Below are 16,497 nucleotides of genomic sequence, written 5' to 3'. Positions count from 1 at the left end.
TGGGTGACTATGGTGTCGAGATATAGGACAAAACATGTTGAGAGCTTTAAAGCATCGACCTGGCAAAACTGATAAATATGCATGCGAAGCCGAAATAAATCGAATTAATAATACCCACATAGGGAGGACAGAGTTAGACGGAAAAAGCTTATTAAAATGTATGCAGATAGACACAATTTAGGGCAGAACAACGTCTGCCGGGTCTGCTATGTGGGTTTTATTAATAATTATAATGTAAAAACACTATCTAAGACTGGGGACTGAGACTGAGACTGAGACTCGGAGTGGGACTGGGACTGCAACTCGGAATGGGACTGGAACAAAATACATACCACCGTCTGGGACTGGAAATAAGAGATGAAGAACAATGAGAAAAATTTGAGAGAAGAGAAAAGAGGGAAGGAGACTGAGAAAGAGATAGAATGAGACGAAGATGGATATAGATGAAGCGAAAAAATACGGAGGGAGTACACAAATTAGGAAACAGTGTAGAGGGGGAGAGCAGTCAGACGGAAAAAGCTTATTAAAATGTATGCAGATAGACCAAATTTAGGGCAGAACAACGTCTGCCGGGTCTGCAAGTATATTAATATAAAAGGCCTGAAATCGTCTCATTTCAAACACCCAACTAAATATATCCTGAGTTTAGACCAACACAAAAGCGTAGGTCAATTTTTTCAAAACTTGTTTAAACCAAAATATTTGAAAAAAGCTTGAATTCTAAATGAACCTATGATCCAGATTTCGATTTAGATCTGATCTGCGTTGTCAATTTTATAGATACTACGCAAAAATTTTGTTTATGTATGCAACAATTTGTGTTCTTTTCATATTTCTTTATTTCAGTCTATGGCATTTAAAGCCCTTACAGACTAGATAACAATGTTAAATTAAAATTAGATAATTATTTAATAGTATAGTACATAAGTTGAGTATAGACACAATACAACTTACATGCTATGAAGAGGTTGACCAGCACATTTATCTGTTTGAAAAGATATCAGTAAGTATTGTTTTAAAAGTAAACTTAGAAAGAGCAAAATCAATAGCTGAAGAATCAGAGATGCGATTAAAGTGGGTCATAGCTCTAAGCAAAGGTGCGTTTGAGGCATAGAGGGTTCGGACACAATCCGTATAGAAAATAGGTATATTTTTATTTATTTATTTATTTATTTAAGCCAATTAAAAAAGAATCTTTAGGCTAATTATAAAAGTGTAAAGTAGTTAACAATGTATAATAATATAAATTACCTTACTTATAAAAAGTATTTAAAATACTCAGAAATCCATCTTTCGAACAAGAAAAATCTATCTCACAAAATTTAGAAATTCTATTGAACTCAATTAAGGCTCTAGTAATTGGAGCATTCCGCGCATAAAGAGCCCTGAGAACACCAATATGAAAAAACTCAGAAGCACGAAGAGCTCTAGCCGGTATATTAATGAAAATCCTCTCCAAGAGCACAGGGCAATCAACAACCCCACGCTTCCCAAGGCAGTCGGTTCTATGTACCGGAGCGACTCGGGATTTTTCCCGACCAAGGACTGTCATTTCAGTGTAACCCCATTTAATTTGTTTCGTCCCTCCCATAAATTGTCATCCTCCCAGCAGCTCCTTGCAGCAGGACTGCTCCATATTCTCTTGCTCCGGGAAGGTATCGAATCCAATCCGGGTCCGTCTCCTGACCCCGGTCCTGAGAAATGGTTTTGCTGCATCTGCCGGAAAAGAATCTTTTTAGGACGGTCATACTCTGTTCAGTGTGTCTCGTGTAAGGGATGGTTCATCGGACAGGTTGTTCTGGGCTTGATCCCAAAACCCGACGTCCACGTAACTTTTATAAATCTTTTGTGGCTCCTTGCTGTTCACGCCCAAGGGCGCCTCGTAGTCTACGTCTAAGCGCCCCCCCATTACCTTCCAGCAGCCCCGCTGCTCAGCAAGCCACAACAAGTACCCGCTGCTGCTCGCGCCTTACGGCGCCAACAACTCAAACAGCTGCTACCACTCATAACTACAATCTTCGTAGTAGAGTCGGAAGCAATGCTGAGCAACAGCCCCTGCCCCCGTCTTCTCCCCCCCTCTTTTCCGGCAGCAATCGTGTAGGTCAGGGAACCAGACTCTTAGTCCCTACCTCCGTTTGCACCGTTTGCCAGCACAGAATATATATGTTTGCGACATCCGCCCAATGCAGCTTCTGCCTTGGGTGGTGCCACTTTCCTAGATGTTCTGGTCTCCGCGACGGCAACCCCTCGACGGGTTTCATCGCGCCATGTTGCCAGGTCGCAACCCCAAATCATCCGGGTACCCCAATGCTTGCCCAAGAACGCCCAGTCCCAGGGCCACAACAGCAATTGCGTCCTGGCCTTCCTCAACCCAGGCGTAGTCACCCGTCACTTACCCCCAGAGTGGCGACGTCTCCCCTCATGCACTTCAGAATTCTGCAGTTAAACTGTAATGGACTAACTGGGAAGATTACGGAGATAGTCAATTTCATGAAGCGGCACAACATCCGCATTGCTGCGATTCAAGAGACTAAACTCACAGCACGATCTGCATTGCAGACCTGCTCTGGGTATAATGTCCACAGAAAAGATCGCGAGAGCGGAAATGGAGGCGGCCTCGCGTTTATAATACACCACTCTGTGCAGTATCACATATTTGATCCTGGCATCGACCGCAGGGACAACGTCTTAGAACGTCAAGGCCTATCTGTCCGGTCAGGCGATGCAAACCTAGAAATCATCAACATCTACATCCCCCCTGCCACCTGTTGCCCCGGTGGATACCGCCCTAATATCAGAGCCTTACTCACTGGAAACAATCGCATTATTTTAGGCGACTTCAATGCCCATCATGATCTATGGCATTCAAATTTGCGGGCGGACAGTAGGGGCGAGATGTTGGCGGATCAAATAGAAGAAACGACGTTCTGCACAATAAACGGAGACGCCCCCACACGTATGGTAGGAAGCTGTCACAGTTCGCCAGATATCTCAATCGTGAGCGCAGAACTCGTAAACTGCGTCAACTGGCAGCCGATGGTATCATTGGCATCCGACCACCTGCCTATACTTGTTTCGCTCGAGCGTACCGCCGACTTCATCGTCACCGAAAAACGCACTTTCATAAACTTTAAAAAAGGAAAGTGGGAAGAATATAAATCCTTTACAGACAACCTCTTTGCTTCCCTCCCTATCCCGACTGATGCCCGCCAAGGGGAGCGTGCCTTCCGCAAGGTCATTGAATCCGCCTCGGCACGTTTCATTCCCGCCGGGAGAATTCCCGAAATCCGGCCCCACTTCCCGGCGGAGGCCGCAAACTTAGCGAGAGAACGTGACCTTATAAGGCAGCTTGATCCAGGCAACCCCCAAATAAGGGATATAAACCAACGCATCAGATTGCTTGTGGAGCACCTAAGAGGTTGTAACCTCTCTACCGGTGTGGGTAAACTTTGGTCCACGGTAAAGTCCCTATCGAATCCGACTAAGCACAAAGACAAAGTTTCCATCGCCTTTGGCGACAAAGTGCTGTCGGATGCGAAAAAATGCGCGAGCGCTTTCTGCCGACAATATATAATGCATTCTACGGTCGACATAGTTAGACGGAGGGCCAACAGACACGCACATAAACACAAATTCAGCGCGTCACCAATCACCATCACCGCTAAAGAGGTTGAGGACGCCATTGGTCGCGCTAAACCATCCAAAGCAGTGGGCCCAGACGGCATAGCCATGCCGATGCTTAAAAGCCTAGGGAAAGAGGGTTTCAAATATTTAGCGCAGGTCTTCAACCTGTCTCTTTCCACCTTTGTCATACCCGAGAAATGGAGAATGGCCAAGGTGGTCCCGCTACTAAAGCCTGGTAAACCAGCTAACATAGGAGAGTCGTATCGTCCGATATCTCTCCTATCGCCAGTAGCAAAGACGCTCGAAGCCATTTTACTCCCTTATTTCCAAGCAAATTTGCAACTAGCCTCCCATCAGCATGGCTTCAGAAAACTCCATAGCACTACCTCCGCGCTAAATGCCATCAGCACCCAGATAAATTGCGGTTTAAATCAAAACCCCCACCATAGAACAGTACTCGTAGCGCTAGACCTATCAAAAGCTTTTGATACGGTCAACCATGGCTCGTTACTGCAAGACCTGGAAGGGTCTACCCTTCCCCCATGTCTTAAAAGGTGGACCGCAAATTATCTGGGTGGTCGGCAGGCATCGGTGCTATTTAGAAACGAAACATCAAAGCCAAGGAGAATTAAACAAGGGGTGCCACAGGGTGGTGTCCTATCCCCACTTTTGTTTAATTGCTACATATCTAAGCTACCTTCACCACCGGAAGGAGTCACAATCGTTTCCTACGCCGATGACTGCACAGTAATGGCCACAGGCCCAGGCCCACAGATCGATGAGCTATGCAATAAAATAAACGGCTACCTCCCTGATCTCTCCAGTTTTTTCGCCTCGCGAAACCTGGCATTATCACCGACTAAATCTTCCGCGACCTTATTTACAACATGGACGTCCCAAATGTCGACCATTTTGAACATCCACGTCGATGGCTCTACGCTACCGACTGTCCTACACCCCAAAATCTTGGGTGTGACGTTTGATCAGGATCTACATTTTGGTGAGCACGCAGCCGCAATTGTTCCGAGAATTCAGAGCCGTAACAAAATCCTCAAATCCCTTGCTGACAGTACCTGGGGAAAAGATAAAGAAACGCTCATGACTACATACAAAGCAATTAGCCAGCCGATTACGTGCTACGCGTCACCCATATGGTCGCCAAGCCTAAAAATTACCCACTGGAAGAAGCTACAGGCCTGCCAGAATACTGCTCTCAGAATTGCCACGGGCTGTCTTCTTATGTCCCCAGAACACCATCTACATAATGAGGCGAGAATACTCCCCATCAGGGAAAGAAACGAGATGCTGACCAAACAGTTCCTGTTGAATACCCAGAAACCTGGGCATCCCAACAGACATCTGATTGACGAGCCAGCACCGCCTAGGGGCTTAAGGAGTCATCTCCGTAAGCATTTTGAGGAAATACGGCATCTGAGAACACAGCCGTATGAAGCGAAAAAACATAAGCAGGTCCTTGGTGAACTCCACAAACAGGCGTCGGACCTTTATGCCGGGAATTGCCCGGTGAACCCAGTACTCAAAGTAAAGTATCCAAAACTTGCGGAAGAGGAACGCATACTCCCCAGGGAAACGCGTGTCACTCTGGCTCAACTTCGTTCTGGATACTGTAACAGGTTAAACTCTTACCTATCCAGAATCAACCCCGACATACAAAATGTATGCCCCGCTTGCAATGTGTCCCCACATGACACCAACCATCTCTTTAATTGTAATGTGGAACCAACGCCTCTAACACCCCTTTCCCTATGGTCCACCCCTGTTGAAACAGCAAGTTTCCTTGGACTCCCGTTAGAGGATATTGATGACAGTTTGTGATCGGTCGCGTCTGTTAGGTGGGGCGAAGCACTGCTACAACAACAACAACAACAACCCCACGTAACAAATCGAAAACGAACGACAGCGATAAAATTGTCCTCCTGTCCTGCAATGATTTTAAGTTAATCAATAAGCAACGAGCTTTATAAGTCGGGATAGGATCCGAGAAGCGCAGACTGCGTAATGCAAAGCGTACGAATACTTTTTGGATTCGTTCAATTCTTGCAACATGGCAGGAATAATACGGAGACCAGATGAAACAAGCGTACTCAAGTTTGGATCGCACAAACGCAGAATATAAAAGCTTTAGCGTATACGGGTCACTGAAATCCAAGCTATGACGCCTAACAAAAGCTAGCATGGCATACGACTTAGTAATGCACACATTAATACGACTTGAAAACGAAAACTTCGAGTCAAATATTACTCCCAAGTCCTTAATTTCACTAACCCGCAAAAGGGGCGAGTTTGATATTTGATACACGGTATCAATCAAGTTGACACGCTTCGAAAAAGTTATTTGAAAGCACTTTTTTAGGTTAAGTGATAACCGATTATTATTACACCAGTTACTAAGTTTATCCAAAGCTTGTTGCAACAATACCGCATCATTAAGGCTATGAATAGGGAAGTATATCTTAAGGTCATCTGCATACAGCAAGAATCTTACTTTAGAGAAGCAAGAGCGAATGTCATTAATAAACATGACAAAAAACAGTGGACCCAGGATACTACCTTGTGGAACACCGGAGGAAGCAACGAATGGACGAGACCTAACACCATCAACTACAACCATGCAACGACGATTAAATAAGTAGGATTCAATCCAACTCAAAAATACTGAGTGAAAGCCTAAACAGGCTAACTTTTTTATCAAAATAACATGGGAGACCCGATCGAATGCCTTGGAAAAGTCAGTATACACAGCGTCAACCTGATATCCTGCCTGAAAAGCTGCGAGGCAGTCATCCGAGAAAATAGTCAGATTAGACACAGTTGAACGTCCTGGAAAAAATCCATGCTGCTCTGGACACACAAAATTTTTTACACAGAAACGTAACTTATCTTGGATGATACATTCAAAGAGCTTCGCAATGGTGGACAGTTTTGAAATAGGCCTATAATTAGTTAAAGTACCTGTAGATAACGAATTATTAAAAATTACCAACAGTGGATAGACTAGGGAATCACATTGTTTAAACAAAATTGCAGAGAACCCATCGATATCGGTAATCGTCGACGTCTTAAGCCGAATAAGCCCATTGAACATCTTCCTTAGACAATACTACATTACCGAAGTCAATAGAAGCCTGAATATTAAAAGTAATATTATCATGATTGACAGAGTCAGAAGTGAAATTGTTCATAAAGTATTCAGCAAATAGATTTGCAGCGTCCTCCCGAGTATCGACAGCTTCTTCAGCAAGAAAAAGAGAGGACGGAATATTCGAAACTGATTTCTTCGTGTTGACAAAGTTCCAAAATGATTTTGGGTTAGATTTAAGATTTTCCTCAAAATTTAAAATATAATTTCTGTGTAAGAATTTATCCAGACACGCGAATTTCTTATCATACTCTTTATACAAGTTGAAAAACGTTGGATTTGAGTTCTTTTAAATTTCCGAAGTTTCATCAAGGCTCTATTATGCCAGGGCACCTTGTACTTCTTTTTGGAAGCCAAGGGAATGACATTTCTACAAATTTGCAGAACAGTAGACTTAAATATCTCAAACCTTTTAGTGGTATCAAGACTGCAAAACAAATTATCCCAATTTATTTCCAGCAAAAGATTGTTCAAGTTCGAAAAATTACATCTCTTAAAATTAAAAGAAAAATGAGAGCTGGTAGTACTCGCTTCGGCAAATTTATAAAACTCAAGATCAAGAACTAATGGAAAATGATGCAAATCGGATTTTTTAATAGGAGAAATACATTCAAAAAGTGAAAAATTTAGATTATTAGATAAAAATATCAAATCCAAAGTACGACCTAGTCTGTTTGAAAAATATTAATTTGTTTAATATCAATACTTAAAAAACCATCTATTAAATATATGGTTTTTAAGTATTGATATTAAACAAATTAATATTAAATATATTTCACTGGAACCAATGACCTCACATGCTATTAAAGCCGAGTTTGATAGAGTGGGATTCAAGGGGTTGTGTAGCGCAATATATAGCTTCTCCAACCTAATTGTCAACCTCACCTTCGAGCGGCGAATCCCGTTTCACTAACAGACGAGGCTCTGGCGACCCCAAGCTCCTCATGGAACTTGGGGGTGGGGAGGGAGGGATGGCCTGAAGGTTTAATGTGGCCATATAAATCGTTCCCGAGATGGTCGGGCCAGCACCTTAATGGTGCTGTGTTACCGGAGCGTATCGGATCTGTATCCGACAAAGGACCATCACATCGATAACACTCCCCAAAGCCTTCGGGGAGTAACCTAATCGCTACAACAACAACAACAACAGTTTGATAGAGTCTGTGACCATTTAACATTACCCAGATTAAAATCACCCAGCACGCAGAGATGATCACCACCAACTTTGTTCAATGCCAGTGACGTAATATTATCGACATGTGCAGTGTATAAGTCGTAGCTACTATTGGGCGGTATATATGAAGCACAAACAAAAACAGTGTGTGATGAGCCTCGAATGCATACACATAGCTGGTCAAGTAGCGCACTATTATTTTCCAGTATGATTTCAGAAGCATGATGTTTGGAATGTACCGCAATGAAAACTCCACCACCTCGTGCACAACCAGTAAGGTTTGAATTTCTATCTTTGCGAAAAACATTGTATAACATAGGATCAAAATATTCCTCGCTGAAAAAGTTTTCATTTAGCCACGTCTCAATGAAGACAAAAACATCATATTCTTCATGGGAGCTAAATAGCCGCACCAGCTGGGATTTTGTTCTAACACCAGCCATATTCTGCATATATAATCTTAGGTGATTATTTCCTCCATCTAACCCAACCGATTGCCGTCGGACATCGGTTGGTTTTCGTCGTTTTTTGGCTTGAATTTAAACGGGCGCACAACAATATTTGCAGGCCATAGTTCAGGCCTCAACAGCATCGCATATGAGTTGGCATTAACGCCTAACTTGAAATTAAGGTGTCTCAAAGAGCTCGGATCCACACCTTTCTTGCTAAGACTACTGCAAATAATGGAGTTTTGTTCCATACCAGTATGTCTAGCAATAAATTTTTTTACCTGGTCAGCTGTTGCTGAAGTAGAAAAGGGAGATATATGGAGCCATTTTCTTCTGACAACTCGTAACTCATTACTGGAGCTCGACCCAATAACTAAGGGTTTTATTAATTTCCGAGCGTTTGCATTTTTTGGGGGGCTAGCGTTGATATTTGCCCTGGAATCAGCATTGTTACCAGAATCTTGCAACAGATTTGAATTTAAATCGCTTTGGGAAGAATTTGCTGTACTAGAACCAGAGGACTTATTTTTGCTTTTATTAGACCTCTTTTTTTTACGCACAGTGTTCCAATCACTTTGGTTATCAGCACCTGCAGATGGTTCTTCTAAATTATTTGCATTCATATGGGTTGGAAACACCGGCGCCGCAGTCGGAGTACCAGTAGCGGGAGCAGCAACATGAGGGGACGGCAGCATTTTCTCTTGGCCAGTAGAAGCAGAAGAAGAGGTATAAGAAGAGGAAGTATTAGTAACTACACTAGTTGACAAAGCAGCAACGAAGGCGTATGGCATATATGTTGTTGGAACAGAAGCTGTCTCAGCTGCAGAATAAGAAGTATTGACTGCACTGAGTACACCATTACCATCAGACACAATTATTTCCTTTCCACTATCCTTCTCTTTGGCCAAAGGGCAACTAACAATACCACGCACTTCACTGAATTCAGATAGAAAGTGCGACGCAATCGATTTATTTTCAGCAAGCATAGAGCGCAATTCAATGATTTCAGTTTGAAGAGTCTCAACTTTATTGCGAAGGCATTCATTATCTTCTCTCAAAGCATTAACCACACACAGAATATTAGAATTAAGAGCTTTAACTTCAGCGAGCTCATCGATCAACAACGCAAGAGATTGATTGTCAATGTTTTGGTTGCACTGGCGCTCATTACTTGTTGTATTATTTTTAAGCGGAGACCGAAGAGAACAACGGCGCACAGTTTTACACTCATCGCACAGAAATGGGGTATTTGAACTCAAAAGTTACTCTAAGTCAGACTGTTGCATACCAACACAATGTAGGTGGAAAAGCTTATTACAATTAGAGCACTGCACTTTGGCCTGAGCACGTTCCACTTTCGTCCCACAACGGCAAGTCATATTTAATTAAATAAATGCACAACTGAATAGATATAATTACTAAATTGTTTGTTTTTTTTTTTCTATACACACTGCGATCACAACGAACTATTCACATTATAAGAGTCAATATCTCAAACAGTTTATTATGCACCATGCATAAAAACATTGCAAAATTATTAGTTATTAAGACATAATTAGGGCGCGATTAAAAAACACGTCCTCTCCGAACAAACGACAGATCGTAAAAGCGAGGCCTTATAGGGATATGGAATCGGAGACTCCTGAGGAGACAAGGTGCATCAACTACACCATTAATGACGTCATAAACAAACGTGAGCGATAGGACAGTTCTTCTGCATTCCAGGGACTCTAATTTGATAAGTGAGCACCTGGATTTATAAGATGGAATCGGTTCAGAAAAGTTCATCGAGCGCAGCGCGAACCGAACAAACGCTTTCTGCACACGTTCAAGCCTAACAATATGGCATTCATGATACGGCCTCCAAATAAAACAGGTATATTCCAGCTTCGAACGAACTAGTGCAGTGAACAATAACTTGAGGGTGTAGGGATCCGTGAAGTCCGTGCAGGAACGCCTAATAAAAGCCAGAAGTGAATACGCCTTAGAAATAGTAGAGTTAATATGAGTCGTGAAAGAAAATTTCGAATCGAAGACAACACCCAAGTCCTTTATCTCGTTAAGAGTTGAGAGGTGGGTACCATCGAGAGAGTAGGAAGTGGGATGAGGCCACGTGATTTAGAAAAGCTTACAAGAAAGCATTTGCTAACATTTAGTGGCAAGTTATTGGCACGACACCAAACAGCAACGTTATCTAAATCAGATTGCATTTTAATCACGTCGTCTGAGTTTCCGATGGTATTAAAAATCTTTAGGTCATCAGCGTATAATAGAAAATTAGAGTGCTGGAAGCAGGTGGAAATATCGTTTATAAAAATTACAAAAAGTAATGGGCCAAGTATGCTACCTTGAGGCACCCCGGAGGTGGCTGTGAATGTGTTTGAAGAGTTATTGTCTACAACCACAACACAGCTACGCTGGTGGAGGTATGATTTAATCCATGATAAAAACATCGAGTGGAAGCCCACGCAAGTCAATTTAGAAATCAGGATAGAATGACTAACTTTATCAAATGCTTTTGAGAAGTCGGTGTACACAGTATCAACTTGACAACGGCCATTAAAAGAAGATATGCAAAAATCAGAGAAGATAGATAGGTTGGATCTACCGGCCATAAAACCATGCTGATTTTCAGTGATTAGAGGTTTAAAAGCAAAGTACATTTTTTGTTTCACAATGTACTCGAAAATTTTGAAACCGATGATAATTTTGCAATGGGCCTATAATTCGCGACATTGTTCTTGCTACCACACTTGAAAATAGGGCTGATGAAGGTTATCTTCCACGCATCAATAAATTCGCCGCACTCTAAAGATTTGTTGAAAATTAAAAGGAGGGGAAATGCCAGAGCCAAACAATTTTTCAAAAGATAAGACGATAAGCCGTCAATATCAGTATGGGTAGATGATTTAATATTCTGGAATCCATCGACCATATCTTCAATTGATAGAGTCAGCGCACCAAAGTTAATGGGACTGTCAACCACAGTAGGCAACTCCTGCGGGTCTTCCGGTGGCGTAACGAAATTGGAGCAGAAGAAGGCTGCAAAAAGATTGGCCGCTTCAGCTGTTGATGAAGCATGCTCAGGATTATAGATGACTGAGGCAGGGATACTTGAGCATCGTTTTTTGGAATTTACATAAGTCCAGAATGCCCTAGGGTTTTCCTTAATGTCGGATTCAAAATTACGAACATAGTTACCATTGAGCCTCTTGCCTAACGCTTTGAATGATTTGGAATAACGCAGGTATTTTTCTTTATACGCCATTAGCTTAGTGGCCTTGAACTTTTTGTAAAACCTATTCCTCTGATTCTTAAGCCTCTTTAGTTTTCTAGTATACCATGGTATTCTGTAACACCGCTTGATTTTCTGAGGTATATTGTTTATGCAGATTTGATTTACAACGTTTTTAAATAAGCTGAAGCATCGAGCAATATCACATCCCCGAAACAGGGCTTCCCAATCAACGGAAGAAACTTCCTGATATATCCAGTCATAATTTCCACGTCTAAATGAAAAAGTAGGATCCTCATTCAGAGTTCCAATACTTTCGAAGTTATAGAATTCTACTTCGAGGATAAGCGGAATGTGGTGCAAACCAGAGCACGACAACGGTTCCAGGCATTAGGTGACCGTACAGCTAAAATTATCATTAAGACAAGATCAAGAATTCTCGACAGTTGATTGGTGAAGCCGTTGATCTGAGAAAGACTAACACTTGAGAAACTGTCAATAAGGTAAATCTCAGAAGTGGTGTTTACATTGTTCGGAACCAATGAGTAGTTATTATCGACGTAAGACCATTCAACGAACTAAATCAGTAATATTATCTACATGAGACTTATAAAGTGAGTCTAGACTAGACGGTGGAATGTATGACACACAGATAAAAATTTCAGAGATGCCGCGAACTGAGACACACAGTTGGTCAAAAAGCGAGTCTTGATCCTTCAGCTCCACAAGCGACGAGTTGATGTGCCGGCGTATGGCAATTAAAACTCCACCGCCTCTAGAGAGTCCAGTTTTGGAAAAATCGCGATCCTTGCGATAGACAGTGTACAGGTTAGAGTCATAAAACTCAGCTTCTGATGGTGACATATTTACTCCCGAGCCCGAATAGGTTTATTCGGTTGCAACTTATACATATATTCGCTTTTTCGAATTTGAATTTATTACGACTTTACGTACTTGGTCACTTCTTTTTGAGTAATGGTGATTTTTGGATATTTTCAATACTTTTCAAATTTTGAATATGTTTATTTAGTTTCTACCCTACTTCGGATATTGGTCAATCATACTTTTCTCATTAAGATAAACCCATTTCTATTTATTTTTTTTAAGGATTTCCGACGTAAAGTATCTGATTTAATTAAGGACGTAGCTTTTATTGTGGGATCAGGAGCCTGTTTTAAACAAATGTTCCTTATATTGCAAGCGCCAAACACCACTTGGGAGTCGACGGAGTCGGCTTTATTTATAATGCAAAATGTGGCTAAAAATATAATACCGTAAGTGAAAATTTTAAAAAGTGTTATGCTATATGACGTTAATAAAAATGTTTTATTTTAGGAGTGTATAGCGTGTTAGGCGGCCACCGTGGTGTGATGGTAGCGTGCTCCGCCTACCACACGTTATGCCCTGGGTTCGCACCCCGGGCAAAGCAACATCAAAATTTTAGAAATAAGGTTTTTCAATTAGAAGAAAATTTTTCTAAGCGGGGTCGCCCCTCGGCAGTGTTTGGCAAGCGCTCCGGGTGTATTTCTGCCATGAAAAGCTCTCAGTGAAAACTCATCTGCCTTGCAGATGCCGTTCGGAGTCGGCATAAAACATGTAGGTCCCGTCCGGCCAATTTGTAGGGAAAATCAAGAGGAGCACGACGCAAATTGGAAGAGAAGCTCGGCCTTAGATCTCTTCGGAGGTTATCGCGCCTTATATTTATTTTTTTTATTTTATAAAATAAAACTATGGCTCAATTTTTTAGGGCGAGTTTAAACTCCAGTTACAGTTGACTACAGTTTAACCTTGCCACTTTCATAACATCAATGCAGCATAAGCGGCCGGAAAGGCAGGGTTCCTAGTCAACTTTAACTGGAGCTCGTAATAAAAAATTGAGTCTTGTAAACACGAAAAGAAAGTTCAGCAAAAATGGGACAACTCATTGAAATTTTATATGAAAGTCCTATGCGGAGTGTTAAGGCCACAATAGAGGTGGACGGTTGGCGCAAAGGTGCTCAAATGGTGGACGAGGCGATACATGTGTACACAGATGGTTCCAAAGTAGTGGAAGGAGTAGGATCTGCGGTATACTGTGCTGATCCGGAAATAAACAGATCCTACAGGCTGCCGGATTAATGTAGCGTTTTCCAAGCGGAAATAGTAGCCGTAATCAAAGCAGTAGAAACCCTGGAAGAACCCAAGCTGCAATCGTGTTAAATTTTATATTGACAGTCAAGCAGCAATTAAAGCACTAATTTCGCATTGCACAGCATCTAAATGCGTGTTAGAGTGTAAGCAGTCCCTGGAGATAATCGGGACAGGGAGAAGTATACATCTATATTGGCTCCCAGGGCATATGGGAATAGATGGGAATGAAAAAGCGGATGAATTAGCTAAAAAGGGCGCATCCCTTGAAGCTTGCTCCGTAGAAGTCTCAATAAGACTGAGCGAGATTAAGTAAAGGCGAGAGGTGCACATGATCGACCAAGCAGGAAAGACGTGGGTAAAGCGCGGGGCTGTAAAGTGTCGATAATTATGTGTAGGTCTTACAACATTAGACTAACAAAATTGCTTCTATTATTAAAAAGAGAGGACTGTAGACTCATGACGGGTGTTCTGACTGGACACTGCCTTCTGGCGTCACATGCCTTTAAATAAGGCTTGGTCAGTGATAGCAGATGTAGGAAGTGCGAGCTGGAGGAGGAAACGATCGAGCATGTTCTGTGCTCGCGCCCTGCGCTTGCCAGGCTAAGACTCCGGCTATTAGGAGTGATACAGCTGTCAGATCTAGAAACAGCAAGTGGAAGCTTATATTTGCCAAGAGGACGGAGTTATTTTATAACATAGGTCCTGGTGTTTGATGGGGTTTTTCAGTGTGGTCGTTAAAACAAACTTCTGGTAACACTACGGACTTATTCAGTCTATGTGAGGTCCTCATGGACCGGCCAGTTCAACCTAACCTAACCTATGCGGAGTCGCATTTTCGCAGAACTTTGTGATTTTGAGTGTTGTTTTATGGCTATATTTAACTTTTTTATACACTCTTAAATAAATCCATTTTTATTGCCGGCCGTTCATATATAGTATGTACATACGAAGGATAACAAATTTCTATGTGCTCTTCTTACAGTGATGAAAACGAAGTTATACCCAAAGTCGTCGAAGCCATACTTAATCTGCCTGATAATACACACATTGCCGTACGATACACTTCCATTATGTTATTGGGCGAGTTATGCGATTGGATTGAGAATCATGCGGAATCACTACAAGCAGTACTAAATTTTCTACTATATTCACTACAACAAAAGAATGGTTTAGCTCCTGCTGCAGCAATCGCGCTGACATCAATTTGTTCGGCTTGCCGACAAAAAATGGTTTGTCACATTAGTGGCCTTGTTGAAATAGCACGTAGTCTGGATAGTTTTGAAATTAATAACGATTTAGCTATTGGCCTCTTAAAAGGCATTTCTTTGATACTATCTCGTTTGCATCGCACACAACTCGATAGTGCGATGCGTGAAATAATCTCATTTCAATTACAACCCCTAGCCTTAATGGTTGAGAACCCAACTGTGGTCACCGTACAAAAAGGTGAGCGTACAGATCCGGCTTATTGGATTGATCGTGCATGTGCAGTAATACGTCATACAAATCCTGATGTTACCGATGGTGAAATACATCCGACTCTGCAAATACTCACCGACGCCTGGCCGCTAATAACACAAATTATGACTAAATATCAAACTGATGTACGCATAATGGAACGTACTTGTCGCCTTATACGCTATGGTGTGCGTATGGTGCATAAACAGGCTTCACTTTTAGTTGAACCATTAGTTCAGCAAATGATTTGTATATATGCACTTCATCATCATAGCTGTTTTTTATACCTGGGATCTGTTTTGGTGGATGAGTTCGCTAAAGTTGGTGAATGTATACCAGGTGAGTGGAAACTTTTTACAACGCAGAAAGTAATATATTTTTTCACACCCAGCGGGTTATAGGGTCAGAATATACACGCGGTAGGTATGCCTGTCGTAAGAGGCAACTAAAATACCAGATTCAAGGGGCTGTGCAGCGCAACCCTTCAGGTTGCCAGCGTAATATATAGTTTTCCCAACCCAATTATCAACCTCACCTATCCGCGGCGAATCCTGTTTCACTAACAGACGAGGCTCTTGCGACCCCAAGCTCCTCATGGAACTTGGGGGTGGGGAGGGAGGGATGACCTGAAAGTTTAATGTGGCCACATAAATCGTTCCCGAGATGGTCGGGCTAGCACCTTAACCATCCTACCTAGCACCATCACATCGATAACACTCCCCAAAGCGTCCGGGGTGCAACCATATCGCTACAACAACAACAACAACATATTGTTTCAAAGAGAAGTGGGCGCTTCGAAAGTCTTATTCTTATATTCGAATTATTTTACCACCCCCTTAGGCAAAATAGTCGAAAAATCAATCTTATTTTTCGGATATCAAAAAGGAAAGTTTTTTTAATTATCTGCGCTATAACGTTAGGGATTACCCATTCAATTAACATTTAGCTATTCGAGAGTTTGCGGAGAATCAAACGACTTTATTTCTGTTACCTGATCATCTTCATATTCGAAAACTCAGGTTCCGATTTAGTCGGAATGCCAGCTTTAAAAATCCTTTCAGATTTTAGTTATGGCTAGCACAGGCTGGATAAAAAATATTGGGCGAGAATTGCATGACCAGACTGTAGAAAAGCGCAGAGAAAATACAACATAATGTAAAAGAAAGTGCTTTTAGACTAGACGGCTACCCAGCAGTCTGATCACGAACTCACGATTCTTGTTTTGTTTCCTCGACCGTTTCTAACGTCCTGCTTGTCTGAAACAGTT

At 42.0% G+C, this 16,497-nt stretch overlaps 1 protein-coding gene across 1 annotated transcript in view; it reads left to right on the top strand.

The window, feature by feature from the left end:
• The window catches only part of Tnpo-SR (transportin 3), a 33,391-nt gene that overhangs the window by 2,976 nt on the left and 13,918 nt on the right, over positions 1 to 16,497 (top strand). Inside the window, exons 3-4 of the mRNA XM_067767292.1 lie at positions 12,750 to 12,916; positions 14,755 to 15,569. Coding sequence (XP_067623393.1) covers positions 12,750 to 12,916; positions 14,755 to 15,569 — 982 coding nt within the window. The remainder of the gene's footprint in view (positions 1 to 12,749; positions 12,917 to 14,754; positions 15,570 to 16,497) is intronic.

The sequence above is a fragment of the Eurosta solidaginis genome, chromosome 2, assembly GCF_040869045.1.
Source record: "Eurosta solidaginis isolate ZX-2024a chromosome 2, ASM4086904v1, whole genome shotgun sequence".
Classification (NCBI taxonomy): domain Eukaryota; kingdom Metazoa; phylum Arthropoda; class Insecta; order Diptera; family Tephritidae; genus Eurosta; species Eurosta solidaginis.
This window is presented reverse-complemented; position numbering and strand designations above follow the sequence as displayed.